A 23460-nucleotide genomic window follows, 5' to 3' on the forward strand; every position below is an offset into this window, starting at 1 on the left:
TCTCCTCCCTCTCCATGTTCCCGCCCCGGCCCTGCCCCTCCACAGCTACACCCTGCTGCGCAGACAAGCTTCCGGAAGCAGGGGTCCGCGGTCACCGTCACGGCCCCTTCCCCACGGCGCTGCCGACGACCTTCTTGCTACCGAGGCGAGAGGAGGCTCTGCCATGCCCTCCCTGTGCTTCTCGGCACCACTAGACAACTCCCCCCCACCACGTCTTCCTGGAGGGGCGTTCTCGGCCTCTGACACCGAGCTCTCCTTGCGGCCTCCACAGCGTCTCCAGTTGGTGAAGTCCCTCATGGCCCAGTCCTCTCCCCTCTTTTTACGCCACGCTCCCAGGGAAGCCGTCTCATCCGTCCTTACGGCATCTAGGACATCGTGTCCACAGGCCGCTCCCGAACGTCATGGAAGGCTGCACGGGGCTGTGGAATCAGACCGGGTCCAGATCCCAGTCAGTTCTGTCAGCGAGGTGCCTACCATACACCGTGAAGACGCCACTCCTGTCTCCCTGTCCAGCCTGATCTACCCGCCGCCGACTTCCTGACCCCCCTGTCCAACTGCCCAGCAGATGGCTTTGTCACCCCCAAGCCGGGAGGCACTGGCACAAGGGACTCAACAACCGCCTCTAGGGTCTGTCTGCAGCATGCGTCTGCGTGTGTCACTCCCCTGCACTGCACCGGTCAGCCCTCCCCGAGGACCTGGCTTTCGCTGAGAATCTCCCTCTCCCGCCCAAGCCCACCCCACCCCCTGCCAAAATGATGGAGGCACCACCCGGTTCTGACCAACGAAAGGACAGCGTTTATTTGCTGGGGGCATCTGAGAAAGAAGCTACGCTACAGGTCGGGAAGGTGCTCCTTGCTGGCTGTGATCGAGGGATTTGGTGGAAGCTGCAGGCAACCATCTTCTGATCCTGAGGCAGAGGCCTGGGATGAAGCAGACGCTGCAGAGTGCAGAGGGGAGGTAGGAAGAAACTGGGTATTTGGTGAAACTGTTTATCTGCTGCCAATACCCCTGGACTTCTCAGTTTCGTAAACCAATACATTTCTTTTATTGCTTAAACCAACTTCCTCTACGGTTAAATCAATTACTGGAAACCAAAAGCCGCCCAGCTAATACAGTTCCTTTCAGATCAAAGTCTCACATTCACCTCTAGTGCGACTGGAAGTGTCAGTATAAACCTTCCTTATGGAAGCGAAATGAGAGTGCAGGCAAGTCTGTCACACGGGCCCTGCTGCGGGGCGGGGCCAGGGCCTTCCATCTGTTCTTCAAAGCCTTTGCCCGTCCTCCCAGCCCGGGGACCCGGCGCTTACCCCACGAGGCCCAGGCAGGAGGGCGGCCCAGGCGCCCTCCTCCAAGGAGCAGGTGCCTCGATGATCTCTAGGGCCCACCCGCCAGCGGCTTCTGCCCCTCCCTGGCCCCCCAGGGTTCCTTGTCAGGCAGTGAGTGGTGTGCACAGTGAAAGTCCCTGTACACACGCGGCAGGGGAAGGGTCTACTTTCAGGCTGTGGGTGAGCGCAGGGTGTAGGGGCCTGGCTGAGTAACCTCGAGCCCATCACCTGTCATCTCTAAGGGTCGAGGACCGCCCGTGTCCAGGAGGAGACAAGCAGAGGGGTTGCCCAGAGAAAAGCTGTGACACTAAGGGCCAGGGCACCCCATCTCTGGGCCACGCTTGGCCATCACTCAGCTTTTGGCCTCACTTTGTATCTGGGACACAAGGGGGAGGATGGCTGCAGACTCCCGACCCCGGGGGGGTTGGGGGTAAAGGAAACTGACTGAGGTCTAAGGAGTGGCCCTCACTGTGCAGAGTCAATGGCTGGGGACCAACATGGCACAGGGACTTGCCTAAGGTAACACTCCAGAGCTGGGTGACGTCCCAGACCCCCCAACACGCTTTCCCTTCATCGAGTGCACACTGGTGGCAGCAGCTTGAGGGGGCCCAAGGCTGGCTGTCACTTGACCTGCCAGTGTCAGACCTGCCAGAGGCGAGGTGACAGGACTGGGCAGCAGGGGCCAGCTGCTTCCCCTTTCAGGCCTGGAAAGGTATTGCTCGAGGGTTTATCCTCAGTGGGCTGAACACGGAATGCCAAAGCCCACTCCTCAGAACCCTCCTAAACAACCCTCTCACCCTGAGGCACTTCTAGAAGCTGGCTGGACTCAGATTGTGGCTCTCCCACTTCAGCACTAGCGCCAAACGTGGGAGCAAACCCAGGTCAAGAGCCGGATACAGGTACCCGCGTACCCGCCAGCTAGTATTATGAGCCGAATTGCAACATGAGAACACATTTAATGCTACATGCAGCTTGTGGCCTGGCCCGACTCCTCCCCACACTCCGAGAATCCTACTTGGAGAACCCCTTCTCCATAGCTTCAGTCACTTCAGGGTGCAGGAAGCGGCCAGCCAAGCGTTCGATGTCATCCAGCGTCAGGCGGCTCAGGGACCTCTCATAATCCTGAGGAGAGAAGGCCAGGAGGATTCAGCGGCGTGGGTCGGGGGGACACTGGGATAGGGGCAGGGGCTGCGAGCGGCTGGGTGGGACGTGGAAGTCCCGGGCGACCCTGCTCACCCTCTGGAGTTGGTCCAGGACTCTGCTGGCATCTGCGGCGCTGAAGTGACGGGCCAGGACTTTGGAGATTAGAGGCCAGGTGGCCGGGGGTGGGGGCGGGGCCTCGGCCACTGTCCGCGCCCTGCTTTCGTCCAGTAACACCTTCTCCAGAGGTTTGACCACTAGGTTGAGCTTGGAATTGGGCCCAATGCTGTAATCGGAGAGTCTTTTCCCATCTGCCCGAGAGAGATTGACGGAGCTGTGGCCCACGGTGGTGGGAAAGGCCTCGGGGAGGCCAGGCGGAGCGCCGCGGCATCCGGCTGAGAATGCAGCCTCCCCGGGGCAAGTGGCCAGAGCTCCCTCCACTCCACTGCTGCCCGGGATCGGCCCGGACGCCCCGTCCCCTGACTTCCCGCGGGGCTCCCCGGGCGTCTCCTCTCCCCGGTTACCTGCCAGGGCCTTGCCCTTGAACAGCAGCCGCTGCTGGCGGACGGGGACGTTCAGCCTCTCGGAGACCAGATGTTTCAGCGTGGACACCAGCTCGTCCTCCGACACCTGGCCGGGCCGAGGGTGAGAGGCAGGCGGTGAGGCCGCAGCCCCCGCGGAGGGCGGCTCTCCTGGCTTCCCCTGAGCGGCCAGCCCGCCCGGTTCGTCCCCGCCCTCGGCCCGGCCCTGCGCCCAGGGGCCAACCGCGTGAGCCGGCACAGCGGCGGGGACCGGCGGCGCTACCTGCAGGTTGCACTCGCGGCCCTGGAGCGCCTTCACTGTTAGCTGCATGGCGGCCGCAGCGGCGTCCACTCCGGCCGGCGCGAAGCCCTACAGCCCCCCGCCGCGCGCCGCCGCCCCGGGCGCGCGCCAGAACCAGCTGCCGCTGCCGGAAGTCGCGCGAGGGGCGCGCCCGGCGTCGCGGCCCCGCCCCCCGTGTCGCGTTCCCCAGCACCCCCGCAACCCCCCCGCACCCCGGAGCACGGGGACCGGCCCGGATCCGGGCCCCGCGGCGACTGAGCCGGGAAGCCCGCGGGGATGAGAAGGGGCAGAGGAACTAGTCGGGCCCGGTCGGCGGAGTCGGGGAGCTGGGACTCGGGGGAGAAGGCGGGCCAGGGGTTCGCTCGCCCCCGCTTACTGCCCGAGGGCGGAACAGGTCGGCGCCGAGGCCGATTCCCTGCCTCTCAGGAGTCCGCTGATGACCCGGCCCTGCAGAGCTCGCCCCGCGGCCCTCCTGCTGCCTCCTTTCTAGTCGGCCTATGGAAAATCAGCTGAGCTTGGGAGCGGGCGGGGGAGCCAGTCCTCCGCTCTCATCTTCCCACCGCTCCTTCTGGAACAGAGAGACCCAACTCTCAGAGGGGATGCATGGGGAAGGAGGACTGAGAGAGGAAGTCTGGGCAGAGGTCACCGTGTCACCCAAGCCAGCCCTCCACCCTGGCCCACACTTACCCAGCCACACCCTCCGCCCCCCCCCACCCCCCCACCGGCCCGCAGGCCTCAGAGGGCAAAGACTGGAAGGGACCCAAGCTTGCTTCTCTCTTTTATTGAAATATATTTTCTAGGCAGTGCCCACCTACTGAACTCAGCATGGCCTCTTTGGCACTGAAAGCTGGAGAATAAAAAACGAGTAAAAAAAATAAGCCTGGATTTTTCTGAGTGCATAGAGTGCATGAGAACTAAAGGCCTTTGGTACACAGAACTGTGGGGGCCGTGGGTGGAGGCTGGGGGCTAGGGGTGGCGAAAGCTTGACCCGGGGGGCCTCAGGGAACTGCACACACACTGCTATAGATGAAGTGGCCAGTAACTAAGGCCAGCATCTCTGAGGTGCCACTCAGTGCCACAAGGAAGGGGGCCTGGGAGGCATAGTCAGCCTGAAGGCGGCGGAGGGACAGCTGCAGCATGGCCAAGGCCAGCAGGCTGTTCTGCACCCCGACCTCGATGCTGACAGTCCGACGCTGGGCCACTGGCAGCTTCAGGCACGTGGCCAGGCAGTAACCCACCAGGAGGCCGACCGGGGGCACTGTGAGGCCCACCAGCACAATGGGCAGCCTGACGCCCGCCAGGATGAAGACCCCCATGTGGCAGGCCAGGAAGAGGCCGCCCAGGAGCAGCACGAAGCTGAAGGGCTTGATGACCTGCAGCAGCAGCTGCGAGAACCTGGGGAGCTTCGACCTGATCAGCACGCCCGCTGCTATGGGGATGGCGATGAACAGCAGGGTCCCCAGGATCTTGGAAATGGGCACGTGGAGTGTTTCGTGGCTGCTGAGCAGGCGGCTGTAGATGGCCGAGGACAGCGGCAGGAAGCCGGTGGCAGCCACTGTTGAGATGAAGGTCATGGAGATGGCCAGGGTGACATCGCCCCCGAGGAGGAGGCTGAAGAGGTAGCTGCCCCCGCCGCCGGGCGACGAGCAAGTGATGATGAGGCCCAGAGCCAGGGCCTTGGGCAGCATGAAGACCTTAGCCATCAGAAAAGCACAGAAGGGCATAACCAGAAACTGGCCCAGGAGGCCCAGCAGCATGGGCCGGGGGCTCTGCAGGAGCCCCTTCAGAACTTCGAGCTCTACTTTGCACCCAAATGAACACTTGTTGACAAAGATAAGAGGCAGGAGCAGGTAGAGTACTGGGTTCTCTGAGAAGTGGGCCAAGTCAGTGCCAAGGGCGGCAGGGTCTTCAGCACGTGAGACCTTGATGCAGAAATCTCTCCGCTCCTCAACCAGCGTGGGTGGGGCCTCACAGGGGTCCAGGAGCTGGAGGTGGAGTGGTGCTAGCCCAGGCAGGCCCGAGTGGATGCTCACCACGAAGCCGCCCCCACCAGCCCAGGCTATGGCACTCACGTTCTTGATGGTCAGCAGCTCTGTGTCCAGGGAGGTGACCCTCAGCACGGGGCTGGGCCCCGTCCCGTTGCCCTGGCCCGGGTACTGGCTTGAGACCACGATGATGCCCTCGCTCTCCTCTGGGAACTCAAACTCCGTCACGGAGCCATCCCCAATGCTCAGGTAGCGGCGCCCTGTCAGGGGCACGGTATGGCCCACAGCCGCGCTGAGACTGGCGCTGGCTGTGCCCCGCGCCCCCCAGAGCAGGCTGAGAAGCAGCAGGCTGGCCCTGAGCATGCCTCGGGGGCCCGTGCAGACACTGCCACCCCCGAGGCCCAGCCACCTTCTAAACACCATGGCTCCTCCCAAAAGGTGGGGAGAGCAGCTCTGCGGGTGCCGTCGGGTTGTCCTGAGAAGGGTCCATGGGCAAGGCCTGGCCCTGTGCTGCCCTCCTTGATGGCAGAGCTCTTCCTGAGGAGAGAAGGGACACAGAGAGGTAGGTGGCTGGTGAAGGTGAGCAGCTGTGAGCCCAGGAACGCAGGATCTGGAAGCCCACTGTTCGGAGACTTGGCAGCGCCCCTTGCCACAAGCCTGGGGATGGAAACGGAAGGCCTAGTGTTGGCCCTTGAGTGCCATTCGGCTGCCCCCATCCCAGTCACAACTGCCTCAAGCTTCCCATCCCTCACCCAGAGGGGCCACCTACAGGTCGGAGTTGGCCTTCAGCCCGCTGATACGCGCTGATTTCCCTGGGTTTGCCCACCACAGTGACCATCTGGAGATGTCCCGATACCAGAGGATCTGGGAGAGCCACCCTCAGTCCTGTCACCACTAGCCTGTGCCCCACCTGCTTTGAGACGCAGCTGCAGCAGTACCACCACTGGGACGAAATCTCGGAAGGACTGCCCAGGGATGCCAAGGAAGCCAGCCCGCTGAGAGCAGGTTAGGGCATTTGAGTGTCATCTGCCAGGCAGAGAGCAGCCGGCAAAGGGTGGGGCAGTGGGTGGCCACCAGGCCAAAGGCCCCAGGGGCTGATGTTCACCATTGGCACGTGAACGGCGTTGCTGTGCATGGCCACCTGGCCTACCCTTCCTGCTGACAGGGGTGCGATGGGGGTTCTGGGAGGGCACAGGTCCCCTCTCCCCAGGGGAGCTGCCAGAAGGGGCAGCAGGAAGGGATCAGATAGGGCCACGTGTCCACCGGGGGTTCTCCTTCTGTCAGAGCTCCCACTCCCCTGGCGGTCCCAGAATTTGAGCTCCTAGAGCCACTGTGCCAAAGTCCAGGGACTCCTCCCCTGCCCACACATGGCCCTAGCAGAGCCTGGAACTACCAGTGACAGGAGGAGTGTTTCTAGGAGGGCAGGGCGCCTCAGGGGGAAAGGAGTACGTTTGTCTCCTTCCACTTCTCAGTTTGGGCAGCCAGCAGCCGATTGCCACATCACCTGCAGGAACTGGAGCAACCGGGATGAGGGCACAGTGATTTTGCATCATTACTGTTGACTGAGTCACATCCTACGCTGTCCCAGTCTTGGAAGAGGCCCCTGCTTCTCTAGATCCTATCAGGGCTGGGTCCTGCCCCCTCCCCCCCTCACCGATGCCGGGGGAGCAGGGGAAGTAGGTGGTGAAGTTCCGCTGTGCCACCCTGGGATGCCATGGCCTCTCCTGGCTTGGGGTTTGCGTCACTTACCCTGGAGGCCCTGATCCAGCCTTGAGTCCCACCACTGAAGAGGGAGGCAGGAAAACCAGAGGGAGTCACAGGGAAAGGATGAAGGTACCCGGTACTGAAGGCGGCCGGTACTGAAGGCACCGGGTGCTGTGAGCCAGCTCAGAGGGAGAGGAGGCGAAGGGCTATCCACCCCGTCCTTCCAGTACCGCTGGCGGCTTTGAGTCACTGCGTGAGGGGTCTGGCCCGGATCCCCACTATTTCTGCTTGAGGTACCGTTAGAGTTTGGGCAGATGCGCCCCTAGGCAGGCGAGGGAACCCCGGGCCGGTGGCTTTTTCCACACGGGCCAAGCGCTCGGTGTCGGGGCAGTTGGCAGTGCTGACCCGGGTCTCCTCCCTACCTGGGAGTCCAGAAGTTGTCGGATGGGGCACAATCAGAGCTCGGGCAGGAATCAGGGAGGGAAGGGAGGAGGAGCGCGCCGCCGCCGGGTTCGCGCTGCAGCCCCGCAGCCTGCAGGCCGGCGACCCGCCCGGGCAGTCCCGGGGTCTCTCACGCCACTCCCGGTCCCCACGGCCGCGCCAGGCCTCACGAACGCGCGGTGGTGGCCCTTCCCCGGCCGGGGCCAGAAGCCGCCTTCCAACCGCCCTTCCCAGACCGAGGCTCTCACCTGCCTCCGCGGCCCCGAAGCTCGGCGCCGATGCCAGCCCCTGCCGGGCGGGCGGACGCCTGCGAGCTCGGCCCGCCGGGGCCCCGCCCCGAGCGGACGAGGCCCCCCCCCCCCCCCCCCGCCTACCCCGCGGCGGCCTCCTCACCTCTGGCGGCCGGGGCGGGTCCCGACCGGATGTGGCGTGTCTGGGAGCGACGAGGTGGCGCGCGCGCGCCGGCTTGTCAGCCTTCCGGGTGGCGGTTGGTCGGCCCTGGGTGCGGACTCGTGTGGCCACCGAGCCGCGGGTCCCAGCCTTCTACGGTCGCCGCCGGGGCGACTCGCTCCGCGTAGGCACCCCAGTCATTCCCAAACACGCTGTGACCTCTGGGGGCACTGGGACACAGGCTTAGACGTTAGCTGAGCTAGGACGCCCGAGGGCTGCTGCTGGTGGCGGGAGACTGGGGTCAGGGTTTCGCCCACGGTCCTGCTCAGGGCGCCCAGTCCTGTAGCCCGAGAGCCGGGTCCGACCAACCCAGACTCCGGGGCCCAGGCTCGGCCTTGTTCCACCTTCCTTCGTTCAAACGTCGACCGAGCGCCTGTTTCCACACTGTGTAATATCAGTGAACTTTTCAACCTCTCAAAACTATTTGGGGCCACCAGCAAGGTCCGGAGGCTTCACGGAAAAGGAACGCACACACATGGCATAAGGAAGGGCAAAAAGGTGGTGAGGACGTAGAATGTGGACATGGGAAGACAGTAAGCAAGCAAGTGTAGAATCACGGGGATTTGCATGTTCCCAGAGGCTGCTGGGCAACTGCGGTCAGGCAGCGGGACGAGGGCTACCCACTGCTCTGGAAGACCTCTTGTCAGGGCTGTGATGGAGGCCAGTGGTGCCCAGACTTGCAGGTTCTTGCCCCCAGGAGGTTCATAAGACACCTCGTAGAGAATGTCCAAAAAGACCCGTAGCATCTCTTCTATTTAATTTTTCCAATAAATAATTGTAATCATTTAAATAAAAACCTATTTTCATTTAGCCTTATTTAAATATTTTACTTGTTTAAAAATTCTAGTTGTGTATGTGTGCTATAAAGTTCAGATTAGTACATGCGTGTGACATGTAAGCAGACACAAACATGGTGAGGGTACACACTCTGGGTTTGATTTATGTCAATGATCCAGAAACATTCAGAGGCCATAGCTCTAGGCTGTTCTTTAGCCTCAGTTCATAAGCCATTTGTGTGTGTGGACTTGGTGTCCCAGAAAGTCTGTACTGTCCCTCTCAAATGGGTTGAGCTGTCCTCATGGAAGCAGCCTGGCACAGGTGAGAGGGCTGAACTTGGCACATGCTGTGTTGAAGACTGCAGTTTGCAAAAGAGCAGTGGTGCTGTCGCTGCCTGAGGATGGGGTAAAACTGGCCAGAGGGAGAAGGGGGATGGGTCAGCTGGAAGAACTGGGGATGGAAAACCTAAAAGATGTGTTAGCTCTTGAGGAAACCTGTGTTTTTATATTCCAGCTGCACGGGAATTGGTGCCAGGGGTCAAGGAGAGCAAATGTAGTTAGAAGGCTGCTCCCCGCTCTACCATCAGTCCTTTCAGTCTTCCCTGAAAAGCCAGAGCGGGCTGGTGGGCTGTCCGACAGGAGGGAGTTTAGAGGCCTTCCCTGCAGGAAAAAAGGCGTGGCTAAATTAAAGACAAGAGAATGTTTGTAGTTAGTTTAGGGGATTAATAATTTACCCCAGAGGAGAAGGAAGGTCTCTACGAATCAGTCAAGGATATCTAGTTCCAAAAGAGAAGTCAGCTGGACCGACAGAATAGATGGCACAAACGATAGTGACAGCTGAAACAACATCCGTGCACTTCAGATGGGAGACCTGCCACAGTCCTGCTAACAGGGCCACAGTGATGACCCTGAAAAGTGTGCCTACCTCCTGCTCTCCAGGCAGGGGTCTCCAAGTAGACCGTGTGATAAATCAGCACGCATGGAAGGCGTATTCTATACAAGCACAAGTATGGGATGCATTTGGTATTTACCGGGAAATGTAGTGACAACTGGCGTTTTTGCATGCCCAGCAACAGGTCACGGCCCCCGAGTTTTCTTTGGGGGGCCATCCCTCCTCCATTCTCGGTACACAAGGTTTGCATGAGGATGACCCCAACACTGGCCTCTAGGGTGGGCACAGGCCCAGAGGTAGCCAATCAGAGCCACACAGATTGAGACAAGGATAAACCCATAATCCAATCTGGACCTATGAGAGGTAGTGCCCGGGGACTTGGGCTGGAACGACTGGGAAGGTGGGAGCTCTTTTCTTGCTGGGGTTGCTAACCTGGGACATCTACTGTCACTCCCCCTGCCTGGGGAAGACAGCATGTTTGAAAAGGATGCAAACACAAAGAAAAGCGGAGCCAAGAGATGGAGAGCCTGTATCCCAACGACGTTACTGGAGCTGGAATCACCCATGGGCGTTGGGGTCTGTTACAGGAACATTAAGCCTCCCTCCCCTGTCATTATGTATTTATTTTTGCATATGCCAGTTGGGTTGGGACCCTGTCACTTGTAACTGACGATGTCTTAACTCCTGAGGGTAGGCCTGGGGGACAAAACCCTGGCGGAAGAGGACCGCAGGATGTAAAGATGTACCTCCGCTTTGGAAGGTCGGGCGGGCTGCACTGCACACCACTGTCAGCATCCTACCTGTGTTGGGCCACATGGGGGATAAAGCTGGCCTGCCGTTTCCATCTGTGTGGCTCTGGCGCACGCAGTGAAGGTCTGGGGCAGGTCAGCTGGCTCAGCAGTTGTATAATACAGAGGCACCTCCCAGCCTTGCGGTGCAGCCCTTCGCTGAGATGCGTTTCATTTGGGGCAAGCGACTAACCTTGTGGGGCCCTATTCATCTGGCTTCTAACCTCCCAGCTTCAGGGAAACTTTCCTGAGCACACCAGGGACCATTTATCTTCCGTAAACGGGGCTCACCAGCAACCAGCATTGCTCGCTAGGGTGTGCAGATGAAACACTGGCCACACGATGATCACTTTGGCAGCCCCACTGGGTACATGTAGATTCATCAGACTAGTCTCTCTACTTTGGAGGATGTTGAAAATGTCCATAATAGAAGGTTTGAAAAATGAATACATGTATGATACTCTAGTGGTAAGTACTCGTCATTATAAACACTGTCAAACGCACAGACTGTACGACACCAAGAGGGAACCCTGATGTCCACCCTGGGCTTTGGGTGGTGATGACGTGTCAGTGGAGGCTGGGTATGTGGGAACTCTGGACTTTCTGCTCAACTTTGCTGGGAACCTAAAACTGCTCTAAAACAGGAAGTCTGTTTAAAAATGAAGACACATAAAGCTCTCGGCACAGGGTCAGGCTGCGTTTCAGCTTCTGTGAACACCGTCTCCCAGGTAAGCGACCCGGGCCGTCCTCACGTCTCCACTTCCTGGTCCTTTGCAGTCGTGGCTATGGCCTCACAACCACAGCTTCTCGTCCTGGGCCGTCCCTCGCCTCTCTCTCCTCTTCTGCCACCTCCTTAAATACTTTCATTTCCTGATGCCGTGTTCACACTCTCGCAGCACCTAACCCCTAGAGGGGGGACTCACAGGTCCACTGCCCCGGCCACGGCCCCCTTGACCCTACCTGGCTGGCGCCCCGATTCCTCCATCTGGGAAGTCCCAACCGCCTTCTCTCCTTTTTGTGACCCCAGACCATTTCTGCACCCTCATGTACTTCTCCAGAAAACTCCTTATAGTTTCTTGCTGGTTCTCACCCCTTGCAGGGAAATATAACTGCAATCTGTGAGAAATGCCAAATAGTCCACGTGACTCGGCCTCTTGCTGGCCTGATTTCAAAGGCATCTAACGCTGAGCACTGCGGGGGAGACACACTAGCTCTCGCGGGAGGCTGCAGGGAAGGGGGAAGCTCCTGGGTTGGTTTTAATCCCCATCCCTGTCCCTATAGGCCTGTGCCGTGTCTAAGGGCAAGGCTACAGGGATGCCCACAGGGGAGCCCCTCTGCTCACCACCTGAATCACATCTCAAGGACAATACCACCCGACTCCCCTCTGAACGCATCTCATTCCTTCGGGGGCCACCAGTTTATTAAGACGTCATTTAGAAAGCGGGCCCTCTGACAGACAAACCGCAGGAGCTGCCACCCGCCGCGCTGGGAACCGCCATCGGGCCGGCGACCTCACTGCCCGGCCGGCCTGGCTCCCAGGCGGGCACCCCTTCCCGCGAGAGCAAGGCAGGAGGCAGCCAGGCGCCGGGAGTGGCCACCGCGTTCGGCTCAGCAGAACGAATCACACTGGAAACAGGACTGGCCTGCAGAGCAGCGAGCCACTCTGGGACGGAGAGGCTCCGGAAGATGCCCCGACCTGCCAGGCAGCTGCTACCAGACTGGGGGCCGCAGGCGCTTGGGACTTGGGTGGGTGTCGGCCAGCAGAGTGCTTTAGGAAAAGGAGACGGGTACCTGGGGTCCCCGGACAAAGCGCCATGGGGCCGCAGCGCAGCCCCACCACCGGGCACAGTCTGGTCACCGGTCACTGCCTCGGAGCCCTGCCGTGCTGGGGCAGGAGTGCCCCTGGCTGGGCGTGGGGTCGGGCCTCAGCGCTGCGCCGGCGCCCCCTCCTGGCTGGGTACACACAGCCTCGCTTAGTCTGGTCGTCGAGCTCGGCCGCTAGCTGGCTGTGGTCCTCCTGGGGATGCAGCCCTCCATCTCCAGCGCCTCGGGCCAGCCTTCGTACTTATTGCTGTGCTTACTGTTCTTCACGTGCTGCGGGTCGGTGGGGGCAGGAAGGCACGGGCTCAGCCCTCGGGCACCAGGGCCAGACAGAACTCTCTGTCCCCCGTGCCAGGGTCAACCAAGCGTGCAACCTCGGGCACCCGCCACCTGTCTGTCCCAGCGCCTCAGCGTTCTCATCTAAAGATGGCAGCAGCTGCCCTGGCCTGCCCCCTCGCAGGTGGAGGGGGGGATCACCTTCTTTGAACTTAGGTGGGCCTGGCACACGCTAGGAAGGGAAGGAGGGGGAGTGTGTCCCTGCCCTCACCCAGCCCTCAGGGAGCCGCTGGAAGCTCCGGGAAGAGCGAGGCCAGAGAGGGTGTTTCTTCTCTGGGGGCTGAGCTGCTCTTTCGGCAGCCGGAGCCTTCCAGAAACTGGCGGAACAGCCTGTTTGCCTTGTTCTGCTGTGGGGAGCAGGGTGGGCAGTGTGAACTGGGGTGCTGGGTTTTGGGGGGATGGGACAGGACTGAGCAGCCTGGCATGCAGGATCTTAGTTCCCCGACCAGGGATTGAACCCGTGCCCCTTGCAGTGGAAGCGCAGAGTCCCAAACACTGGACCGCCGGAGAAGTCCCAGGAGCATCTTAAAGACGTGTGGCCTGCTGTGTGTGTGGGTGCTGGGCGTGAACAGAGGCGACCTCAGAGGATGCAGGCAGGAGGGGAGGGCAGACTGGCCTGCGCCAGGCAGTGGGGGGTCCCAGAGCCTGCGCCCATACCTGCTCAAAGGGGCTCTTGTTCTGCACACCCTTGGCCCCTACAAACACCCAGCTGTCCCGGAAGGCCAGGTCCTTGACATTCTTGCTGCCCAGATCGCTGAAAAGCTTCCTGGTCTCTTCATTCATCCTGCCCCACAGAAGGAAGAGATATGAGCCATGACCACGGAAGGGTGAGGCCTCGGCCAGCCTCGGCCATTACTTACTTGGTGGCTGGGTCATCATAGGAAGCCACAAACACCAGGGTGCCTTCATGCAGCGGCCGGATAAACTTCAGTAGATCATTGACATCTAGGGGGACAGTTCCCATGGAGCATCAGGCACCACTGAGCACCCCTCCCTCACCAACCCCTGTTCTCCAGATGAGGAAACTAAAGTAGTGATCAGGCCAGGGACACACCCCGGCCAGGGCTGCTGAGTGAGTGCAGGGACCAAATGGTATAAGAAGCCAGGGCTGAAGCCCTGACCATACACCTGTCCTTCTCCCTGGCTTTTCTGAACCCAAGGAAGTGCTCAAGACTCCCCAGCGAGCAGACAGAAGGAGCAGCTTTCAGGGGGAAGATGCCGTCATTCCGCCCACAGTCAGAAGGCGGAGGCCGCGGCCTGACTCACCTCCCGCCCACATGTCGAAGGCGCGGGCCTCGATGAGCTCTCCGCTTACCCCTGGTCAGAGGGAAGGATGGGTGCTGCTGGAAGCTTTTCACCTCCCCCCATCTTCACGCCCACCGTGCCCCTCGTTCAGACTGCTGGGACCCACCCGAGGCTGTGGAGCTTCTGCTCAGTATTGGGGGCCCTCCAGGGGCTCCCCATGAAGCAGCCTCCCACTTCCTGGAAACTTCCAGTTCTTCACTGCTGCCACGCTCTCGTCCATCGGGTCACCTCTTCTGTGGAGCCTTCAGCTCGCACAGACCCTTTCCCAGGCCCCCCTGCGAATCCCTGGTGGCGGGGTGGAAGGAGGGCGGCAGGTCACGGCTCAGCTTTGCCTCTCTGCTCCGTGGGCAACTCACCGTTCACCAGGGCGATGTTCAGTCCCCGGCCCACGTTGTCCTTGACACTGCTCATGAGCCTAGCAGGGGGACAGAGCCTTCCAGTGGCACGTCTACCCTGCTCGACCCCGGTCCTCGCAGACCCAGCTCCCCTCCCCGCCCCCACCCGCCTGAGGGGCTCACATCCTGTCCTCCAGGCAGATCTTGGGTCCAATGACGTTGGCAGCCCCGCTGACCACGCGGAAGGCCAGGTGCTCCTCGGGACACGGCTGAGGCAGGCCGCATTTGTACTTCCTGGCCCTCGGCTCTGGGTAGGGACAACAGGGGTGACCCATGGGCCTGGCCCTGGGGGCACCCGAGATCTGAGAGGGGGAGGTCAGGACCAGCCCATAGGGAGGAATGAGTGACCACAGACCAAGGGACTGGCGTGGGGTGGGGACGTGGCTCAGGCCAAGGAAGGGACACTTCCACGGACACTCTGTATCCCACTGGGGCTGGCCTCAGGGCAAAGTGACAGGGACCCCAGGGAGGCTCTTCGGCCACTGGTGGGAGAAGAGAAAGGAGGCAGGAGGGCTGGCCTGGGCTGTGGCCCCACCGGGAACAGAGGACAGGAGGGAAGGAAAGCTACTGGGAGGGCAGGTGCAAGGACCCCATGGAGAGGGCACAAGGAGGTTGGTCTCTATTACGAGGTGACCTGTGTCCCCACAAAAGATGTTCTCAAGTCCCAACTCCCAGGACCTCAGAACGTGATCCTCTGTGGAAATAAGATCATTGAAGTTATAATTCATTAAGATGAGGTCATCCTGGAATAGGGTGGGACCTAAATCTAATGACACATGTTCTTATAAAAGACAGAAGAGAAGACCCACACACATGGAGGAGAAGTCCTTGTGAAGATGGAGGCGGAGATGGGAGGGAGGCGGCCACAAGTCCAGGGACACCTGAGGCCACCAGAAGCTGGCAGAGGTGAGTAAGGGTCCTCCCTGGAGCCTCTGGAGGGAGTGTAGCCTTCCAACACCTAGATTTCAGACTTCTACCTTCCGGAACTGTGAGAGAATACACTTCTGTTGTTTAAGCCACCTGGTTTGTGCTATTTTGTTACGGCAGCCCCAGGAAACTGATACAGATTCTGATACCAAGAAGTGGGGTGCTGCCATGATAAATCCCTAAAAATGTGGAAATGGCTTTGCAATTGGGTAATGGGTAGAGGCTGCAGAATTTTGAGGTGCATATTAGGAAAGGCCTAGATTGCCTTGAAGAGGCTGTTGGTAGAAATATGGACATTATAGGTGATTCTGGTGAGGGCTCAGAAAGAAGAGAGAAGAGCAGTAGAGAGAGCTTCTATGGTCTGAGATAAGGCACATATCATCGCGACCAGACTGTCGATAGAAATGTGAATGCTAACAGTGCTTCTGGTGAGCTCTCAGACAGAAATGAGGAACATGTTATGGGACACTGGAGGAAAGGCCATCCTTGTCATAAAGTGGCAAAGAACTTGGCCAAGTTGTTTTCTACTGTTTTGTGGAAGGTAGAACTTGTAAATGCTGAACTTGGAGACTGAGCTGAGGAGATTTCCAAGCAAAGTGTTGAGGGTTTCTCCTTGTTGCTCAAAGTAACATGTAAGGGAAGAGAGATAAATTGAGGATGTAACTGTTAAGTATGAAGGAACCAGAATGTGAAGATCTAGAAGATTCTCAGGCTAATCATATTGCAAAATATGAGAAAGCAGGCTTGGGAGAGAACACCAAGGGTGTGGCTGGACAACTGTTCATGAAGAGCTGGGCCACGTGACCTGTGGACCCACTCAAGCATGTCAGCGGAAGCTAGGAATGGAGAGATGAGGTTATCCAGGAAAGATCTGGAGGATTCTCTTGTCTTACAGCTTAGACCCTCATGAATTGCACAGGAGATCAACAAAGTTTTTGAGAATTTTATACCAGTAGAAACACTGCCAGCCTGGACTGAAAGGGACAGAGAAAGGACAGAAGGGAGGAAGGATGATTCCAAGGGCAGAGCAATGGCTGCAGAGGCCAGAGTTGGCTCAGGCCCAGAGGGAGGGTAGGATCGTCCCCTACGTTCCAGATCCCCCCTACCCCCACCAAAGGCCCAGGGATTCTTCTTATGCTTTGAAATCGAATGGATTTGCCCTGCTGGGTTTGGGACTTGCTTGAGACTGATGACCCCTTTATACCTTCCAATTTCTCCCTTTTGGAATGGGAATGTCTATCCTATGCCTGTCCCCCTAGTGTATTCTGGAAGCAGGTAACTTGTTTTCTAGGCTCACAGCATGCAAGCAGCTCCAGTGGGCTGTGACAGCTAGTTTGGGGAGGGATGAATGGAGAAGAGAAACCCTGGAGGGCTGGGGACAGGCACGAGTGTCACAAAAGTGGTAAGAGGGGTGGGCACAGGGCAGGAGCAGGGAGGTGACAGGAGCCTTACCTGCAGTCACTGAGTTCTCTGGGCCTGTGGGTACAGAGAGTTGTTTCTGTTAGTGTGGACCTTTCCTAGGGCCTGTAGCAGGGAAGCCTGCTCCTATACTGTGAAGTCAAGGTGGAGGAGCAGTCAGGTTCAGGGGCCAAGGGCTAAGCCAGGCTGACCTTGGCACGTACGTTCCCGCTCAAGTCTAAATGATGTTCAGATGCAAAGCTCTCTGCTCCAGGAAAAGGGTAGATCGGAATTGCAAAAAGTACTTAGGTGATGTGTCACCAGTAACGAGGTGTCGAGTCCCCTCCCCATCTCAGAACCCAGCGGAAAGCCTGCAGGGAACAACTTGGGAGTCATCCCCAGTGTTCAGCAAAAGCCCCCCTGCCCCTCACATGGGCCCCAGTGAACAAAGGATTCTAATTAGCGGGGATTGGCGTTTCCAGCCGAAGCAACTGGGTGGTAGGGGGAAGGCTGTGCCGGATGCCAGGAGGCGGACCGAGGGCAGCTACAGGTGCCCTGCCAGGAAGAGACAGAAAACCCAGGCCACCGCCACCTCCACCCCGAGCCTCAGGCCGCAGGCCCAGGTGGCCGCGCCGGGGACCTCGTAGCGGGGCGAGGGAGAGTCCCACACTCACTGGCGAAGAGTTGCTGGATGCGAGGAAAGCCGCCGCCAGGCCCACCGAGGAGGATGCTGGCTACGAGCCAGGTGAGGCCCACGGAGATGACCAGGGCCATGATGCGGAGGGGACCTAGAGGCATGACAGACACGGGCAAGGCCTCCTCAGATGCCAGCGAGCTCCCGAACGACCCCAGGGCCTCTCATGATCGGATCTCCCCAGGCACTTGGGAAGAAGCGAGTGGAGACCAGGAAGGTGGGAGCTCCTGGCGGGTGAAGGAGAAAGCTGAGCTCCAACCCCAAGGCTCAGCTTGGCTCTCCCTGGAGGTGTGGAGGGGCCTCCTAACCTCCTGCTTCTGAGGCTACCAATGTCTTTGAGTCCCTGTCATCCTGCCCTCCTTTCTCCTGTGACGGTGACGGTGGAGGTTCCTACTCCTTTGGAAGGCCAGGCAGTCCTCCTGCTGTGAGCTGGGCGCCGAGCTCTCCACCCTGCTCGGCTTTCTTAACATAGCGGTCACTTTGTCTCCCTCTTTCCCCTCTATTTTTTTTTTTTTTTTTTTTTCGGGTTCCGCGGCCCTCCCACTGTCGTGGCCTCTCCCGCTGCGGAGCACAGGCTCCGGACGCGCAGGCTCAGCGGCCATGGCTCACGGGCCCAGCCGCTCCGCGGCATGTGGGATCCTCCCGGACCGGGGCACGAACCCGCGTTCCCTGCATCGGCAGGCGGACTCTCAACCACTGCGCCACCAGGGAGGCCCTTTCCCCTCTACTTTCAACACCTCCCGTCCTCAGAAAACGCGGGAGGAAAGGCCTCCTTCGGAATCACATCCGCAGCCAGCGGCGGGGCTCTGTGCCCTCCCTTCCTCTCCCTGCCGGCTCCTCCAAAGTCCTGTGTGCTGGCTTCTTCCATAGACTTCCCTCCCCGTCTCGCAACCTGCTCCACTCTGCCCTTGCCTCCATTACCCCCGCAGGACGGCTTGCGGCGAAGGCCGCCTGGGACCTTCTTGATGCCAGCACCCCGGGTTACCTGTTGGCCCTAATGTCCCTTGACCCCTCAGGTGGCCGCACAGGCTGCGGCCCTCCCGCGGAAACCCTGCTCGGCTGGCTTCTGGGACGGCGCCCTTGAGCCCCACCTGGATGCTCCTTGTCCTTCTGGCTTAGATCGTCCTCCTTGACCCTCCCCTGAAAAGCTGGACTTTCCCCAGCTCCTGTCCCAGTGTCCTCTCTGCCTCTACCCTACTCTCCGTCTCCCCTCCTGCCTCGACTCTACCTAGAGGTGCCCTGCTCTGCTCCCAGCCTTGAACTAACCCTCACGGGCACTGACTGTATTTTACCACTCCAGCCCTGACCACTCTTGAGGCCCCACTCTCCCAGCCAGCTCCTCATGGGTCAGCTTCCCCGGGATACATGCATAATGCTTCAATTTTAGAAGGTATGAAGTCCACCCCCAACCTATCCATCCCCAAGTCCCCTTCATCTTAGCTGTCCAGGCGACAGTAGGGCTGGCACTGGGTTCACATCCAACCTCAGGGCCACTATGGTCAGCTTCTCATCTAAGACCACTGCCTCTCCCTGTCCACCCAGCCGCCGTGCTCCCTGGAGCTCTCTCCCACAACTTTTTCCAAACAGCGGCCAGTTATCCCATTTGGGAGAAATCTATTATAATCCTCATCTCACAGCTGAAAAGAGAGAGCTGGGAACTGAAGTCCTCAGAGGTGAAAGGATTTGCTCAAGGTCATAGAATGAGTGTTTGTGCAGAGTCCTCTGTTTCAAAAACCAAACCCAGGGACTTCCCTGGTGGCGCAGTGGTTAAGAATCCGCCTGCCAATGCAGGGGACACGGGCTTGAGCCCTGGTCCGGGAAGATCCCACATGCCGCGGAGCGACTAAGCCCGTGCACCACAGCTACTGAGCCTGTGCTCTAGAGCCTGCGAGCCACAACTACTGAGCCCACGTGCCACAACTCCTGAAGCCCGCGTGCCTAGAGCCCGTGCTCTGCAACAAGAGAAGCCACTGCAATGAGAAGCCCGTGCACCACAAGGAAGACCCAACGTAACCAAAAATAAATAAATAAAAAAAAAAAAAATGTATAAACCCTCCCCCCCCAGACCCAGTGGTGCCACCACCCCTGGCCCTTCCAGACAGACCTCTGGACACCTGGGCCTCCAGCCAAGTCTCCTTTCCAACTCTCTCCGGTTCACTGTGGAAGCCACCCACCTGCCAACCTCATGTCCACTTCTCCCGCTGGGGTGGGGCAGCCGTCAGGTGCAGCGTTTGTGGACCGTGCGCTCTGGGGGGCAACAAAGCAGAAGAGCAGGTTTGGGTGGGGGTCAGGGATGATGAGCCCGTGCTGGGTCCCAGCTGTGGGGCGGGCGCGGTCGGTGCACCGACTTGCTCGGCCAACTACATGGCCAGGCTCCTCGGGAAGGCGGAGAGAAGCCCGGCTGGGACCGGAGGGGCCTCGGGAACCTGGAGGCTCACGATCGTGCCCACGGGAGCCTCTGGGCCTGGGAAGTGGAAGTGGTTCTCCCGGACGCGGGAGTGGGAGGCCCCAGCTCAGGCCCCCCACACGGCCCCCCGGGCCTGGAGGTCGGCGACGCGGGCCGGGCCGGCCAGAGACTTGCCTGGCGGTGGGGGGATGCGAGCTCGGTCAGGGGCAGCCCCGTCAGGCCGGCCGCCCCACTCTGCTCGACGAGGCGAAGCGAGGGAGCCCCGCAGCGCGGAGCGAGAGGCCCGGCAATGGCGGCCCAGGGCGGTAGCACGGCCCGCAGGCGCCACCCCGCCATCGGTCGGGGCTGGGCGACCGGCCAGCGGGTGGGAGGGGCCCGGGCCGGCCCCGCCCCGGCCCGCCCCGCCCCTGACGCACGCTCCGGCGGAGCCGCGGGGCCGGGCTGCCAGGCTGCCAAGGGGCGGGGCCCTACTCAGCCCCGCCCCCGAGGTCTCCTCTGAGGCTTCGTTCAGGAGGGAGAGCCCCGCGTTCCCAGGCTTTGAGGGTGGGGCTGTGGTCGTGCCCCGCGCTCGGATTTCTGAAGTTTAGGAAGGGGCGGATGGATCTGGGGGCGTAATTAGACATTGTTCAAAAGTTCAAATGTGTGCCTTTTCGAAACCCGGAGGGACAGAAGCGTGTACGGGAAACAGCAGAATGCGAAGAGCCAGGGGCCAGCAGGCTCAGCCTTCCGCGGCCTCCCTTTCGCCGTCTTCTTTCTAGAGGGCAGCGCGCTCACACGCTGTCACCCCTGCCTGCTCCTCCAGCCTCCTTCACAAAGGCGCCCCCGACACCGCCCAGGGCACCCCGATCACCTCCCGCGCTGGGAGAGCTAGGGCCACCTCTGTCGCCTGGATCCATCTTTCTGGACGGCAGCAGCCGGGCGGCGTAAGAACCACTGAAACATCCGTGCCCTTTGACCCAATGTCACCGCTTTCTGGAAACCTTCCTAAGGAAAGAACCCAGAATACAGAGAAAGGTGATAGAGCCAGGCAGTGACAGAGCTCTGGTTAGCATCCAGGAGCTTCTCCACTGGCATTCACAACACTCCCTCGTTCTCCCTAACAAGATCAAGGTGATAAGTTTCAGGCCCCTGTGCTGCTGTCACGGGTTGGTATTTGAGTTTTGTCATGGAATTTGGGACCAGAAATAGCACTGACCATTTGCCAAACTCTCACATATCTGTGAGTACCAAGCCCTGGGCACCGTGCCCTCCTTAGCGCTCTTCCCTGTAATGCTGGCAGTCGTGGTGCCCAGTAGACGAAGCTCCTGCCAGGCACAGGGCAGCGGCCAGACGGCTGGTTCTTAGAGGACAGTGTTTACACCTTGCTCAGAGCAGGCATTTTGGAAAGGCTGGTTTAATGAGCCCCCCTGAGGGCCCAGAGGCACATTCACCAACCCCAGGGGCACCACCCTCGAGAGGGCCAGAGGCCTGGGACTCATCCCAAGCCTTCTGTGCCTCAAGGGGCAGCTTTGTTTCTCCAAGGAATGTTTTTCGATGGGGACTTGGAGAGCATGAGACCCTCTTGTCATAGACCCTCATGGCCCGGCCCCAGTGCGGGCACCCAGCGGGAGATGGCAGAGAATGTAGTTCCCACAGCTGCGGCACCAGTTCACTGTGTTTCCTCGGCTCCTTGTGTCCCTGCCTGAGTGTAGGCACCCAGAGCCCGCGTGCTCAGCTGATCCCTCGTTCCCCTCTCAGTGTAGACACCGAGCACGGAGTTGTCACTTGACAGTGCTCACGTGGGCCTGCATGCTGATGCCCCCGTGCCGGCACCTCCCGCCTCTACCCCCGAGTAGGCACCCAGAGCTGAGGTGATGGGCGACTGTCTTATTGCAGGACCTCTTGCCTCTACCCTAGATTAGGCAATCGGATCTCCGGTGACAGTTGAATGCCCTCACCTGAGGCCACCTATGCCACAGTGTAGGAATCCAGAGCTGAGGTGACAGTTAAATGACCTCCATGGTCCCTCGCTCTCCGTTCCAGTGTAGCTACCAAGATTTGTGCCTGTAGTCAACTCACCTCACCTGGGCCCTCACGTCTCTGTGGTGTGGAGCTGTACGGAGGTGAAGTGGCATTTGAGTGCCCCCTGCTGGGCCTCATGTCTCTGCCCCAGGGTGGCTGCCATCGCTGAAGGGCTACCTGTGTGCCCTTGCCTGCCCCTCATGCCTTTACCTGAGGTTGGGCCTCTAAGCCTCGCCCTGGTCCAGGCATCCCACAGTTAAATGTGAGTTGAACGTTGAAACCTGGGCCCAATGCCTCTCACTCAGTGTAGGCGCCCAGAGCTAAGGGGACTGTTGGCTGTCCTCGCCTGGGCCCTCCTGCTGTGTCCCACTGCAGAGATTCAGTGCCAGTTGAAAGCCCTCAGCGCCAATGTTGCCACCCAGAGCTTAGGTGACAGGTGTCTTTCCTCACTAGTCCGTTGTGTCTGTTCCCCATCCTAGGGCCCCAGAGCTGTGACATTTGTCTCAATTCAGCGAGGCTCTAAGGACTATGTCAGAGATGAGGTGACCAGTGACTGTCCTCACGGGGTCCCTCATGCTTGTGGCTCCAGAATGGAGGTGACAGCTGAACGTCCTTACCCGGGACCTCATGCTTCTTCCTCACTTCAGGCTCCTAGAGCTGAGATCACAGCTACTGTCCCTCTCAGGTCTCTCATCTCTGTCACTCACAGGCACCCGGTGTCAGGTGATAGCGGAGCACCCTCACCAGAGCCCTCTCATCACTGCCACAGGGTAGCACCCAGATCGGAGGTGTCCATTGATTGCCCTGACCTGGGCCCTCTGTCATGGTGGGGACACTCAGACAGATGGGGAGGGTAGGGTCCCCACCCCTCCCTCCCTCCCTCCCTTCTCACAGGCGGTTATCACATTTTGGGGGCCCAGGAGGAGCTGGGTCCCTCCTCCACTTCAGGCTCCTGCCCCTACATGGATCTTCTGTGTTGCTAAGAGTCCCCCTCGGTGACGCCATGCCAGAAGGTTCCCCAAGGGGCCTGGGTCCTGGGAGGACTACCCCCAGCACACAGCTCTACTGGGTCCCCCAAAAGGCTGTAGGCGTCTGTGGGGCTCTGTGAGGGGGCTCTGAGCACCAAGACCCCAGCGGGGTCAGGAAGGGCCCCCTGCACCTCCGTTTATTTGGTTTTTATCCCGAAGGTTTGTGGTCATCCTCAGGCCCAGATTTTGAAGGTTTGTCCTTCCCTGGGAGCAGCACAGCGCCCCCTGGCGGCTAGCAGAAGGCCAGGCTGCGGCTCCGAGGACCCGCTCCACCGCATTCTGGGCCACCATCTCGGGGTCTGGCGCTCTCGTGCCATCCTGGGCCTTTTGCAAAGCCTCATTTGCCCCTCACGGGCACGTGGCTGCACCACAGAGAGTCAAGGGCAGGACCCTCTGTAGCCACGCCGGAGCCAAAGCGTTACAGGGGGGCGCCTGAGTCCCTAGGCCCACACCATCAGCTCCCGGCGAACCTGGGCGACTTACGGCCCCTTCTCCAGGCCACAGGCATCGGGAGGACCAAGGCCACTGGCCGTCCCCCCGCCCCCAGGCTGAAGCCTGGCCTGTAGTCCTGTCCACGTGGGGCTTTCTCAGCTGCTCTGCGTGGACCTGGGCCAGGAGGCACTGCAGGATCCGGATTCCAGCCGCGCCTGTCCCAGAAAGCCCCTCCCTTCCCCGTCCACCTAGGTCTACGTGAACTCTGTGGTCTCCCTCCTGCAGAAGCTGGATGGAAGCGGCACGTCCTCTGGTTACAGGAGGGGTCGGGGAGAGCGGGGATGGTTACAGGAGGAGTCGGGGAGAGCGGGGATGGTTACAGGAGGGGTCGGG

At 60.1% G+C, this 23460-nt stretch overlaps 3 protein-coding genes across 10 annotated transcripts; all 3 read right to left on the minus strand.

Annotated features, from left to right (window-relative positions):
• Positions 1 to 781: 781 nt before the first annotated feature.
• On the minus strand, positions 782 to 3413 carry UBL4A (ubiquitin like 4A). 2 transcript variants are annotated; one of them, XM_029241394.1, is made up of 5 exons: positions 3270 to 3413; positions 2990 to 3095; positions 2562 to 2776; positions 2341 to 2447; positions 784 to 937 (listed from the first exon to the last, which is right to left on the minus strand). In XM_029241394.1, exons 1-5 carry the CDS (start codon positions 3315 to 3317, stop codon positions 826 to 828), a joined length of 588 nt encoding a protein of 195 aa, XP_029097227.1. In that variant the 5' UTR covers positions 3318 to 3413; the 3' UTR covers positions 784 to 825. The 2 variants fall into 2 exon arrangements, with proteins under 2 accessions (XP_029097228.1, XP_029097227.1); XM_029241395.1 differs by having other exon boundaries at positions 782 to 2447.
• Positions 3414 to 4042: 629 nt separating this feature from the next.
• Positions 4043 to 8569, minus strand: SLC10A3 (solute carrier family 10 member 3). 5 transcript variants are annotated; one of them, XM_029241391.1, is made up of 3 exons: positions 7666 to 7762; positions 5360 to 5809; positions 4043 to 5272 (listed from the first exon to the last, which is right to left on the minus strand). In XM_029241391.1, exons 2-3 carry the CDS (start codon positions 5693 to 5695, stop codon positions 4286 to 4288), a joined length of 1323 nt encoding a protein of 440 aa, XP_029097224.1. In that variant the 5' UTR covers positions 5696 to 5809; positions 7666 to 7762; the 3' UTR covers positions 4043 to 4285. The 5 variants fall into 5 exon arrangements, with proteins under 5 accessions (XP_029097224.1, XP_029097223.1, XP_029097221.1 ...); XM_029241390.1 differs by lacking the exon at positions 7666 to 7762 and adding an exon at positions 7811 to 8569 and having other exon boundaries at positions 4047 to 5809; XM_029241388.1 differs by having other exon boundaries at positions 4047 to 5809.
• A 1781-nt stretch (positions 8570 to 10350) lies between these two features.
• Positions 10351 to 19954, minus strand: FAM3A (family with sequence similarity 3 member A). 3 transcript variants are annotated; one of them, XM_029241130.1, is made up of 10 exons: positions 19781 to 19954; positions 19374 to 19446; positions 17180 to 17293; positions 16560 to 16583; positions 14304 to 14427; positions 14142 to 14200; positions 13747 to 13797; positions 13341 to 13425; positions 13138 to 13264; positions 10351 to 12417 (listed from the first exon to the last, which is right to left on the minus strand). In XM_029241130.1, exons 1-10 carry the CDS (start codon positions 19940 to 19942, stop codon positions 12322 to 12324), a joined length of 915 nt encoding a protein of 304 aa, XP_029096963.1. In that variant the 5' UTR covers positions 19943 to 19954; the 3' UTR covers positions 10351 to 12321. The 3 variants fall into 3 exon arrangements, with proteins under 3 accessions (XP_029096963.1, XP_029096964.1, XP_029096965.1); XM_029241131.1 differs by lacking the exon at positions 13747 to 13797; XM_029241132.1 differs by lacking the exon at positions 19781 to 19954 and having other exon boundaries at positions 19304 to 19446.
• Positions 19955 to 23460: the final 3506 nt, after the last annotated feature.

The sequence above is a fragment of the Monodon monoceros genome, unplaced genomic scaffold, assembly GCF_005190385.1.
Source record: "Monodon monoceros isolate NGI ecotype Baffin Bay Population unplaced genomic scaffold, NGI_Narwhal_1 Super_Scaffold_22, whole genome shotgun sequence".
Lineage (NCBI taxonomy): Eukaryota > Metazoa > Chordata > Mammalia > Artiodactyla > Monodontidae > Monodon > Monodon monoceros.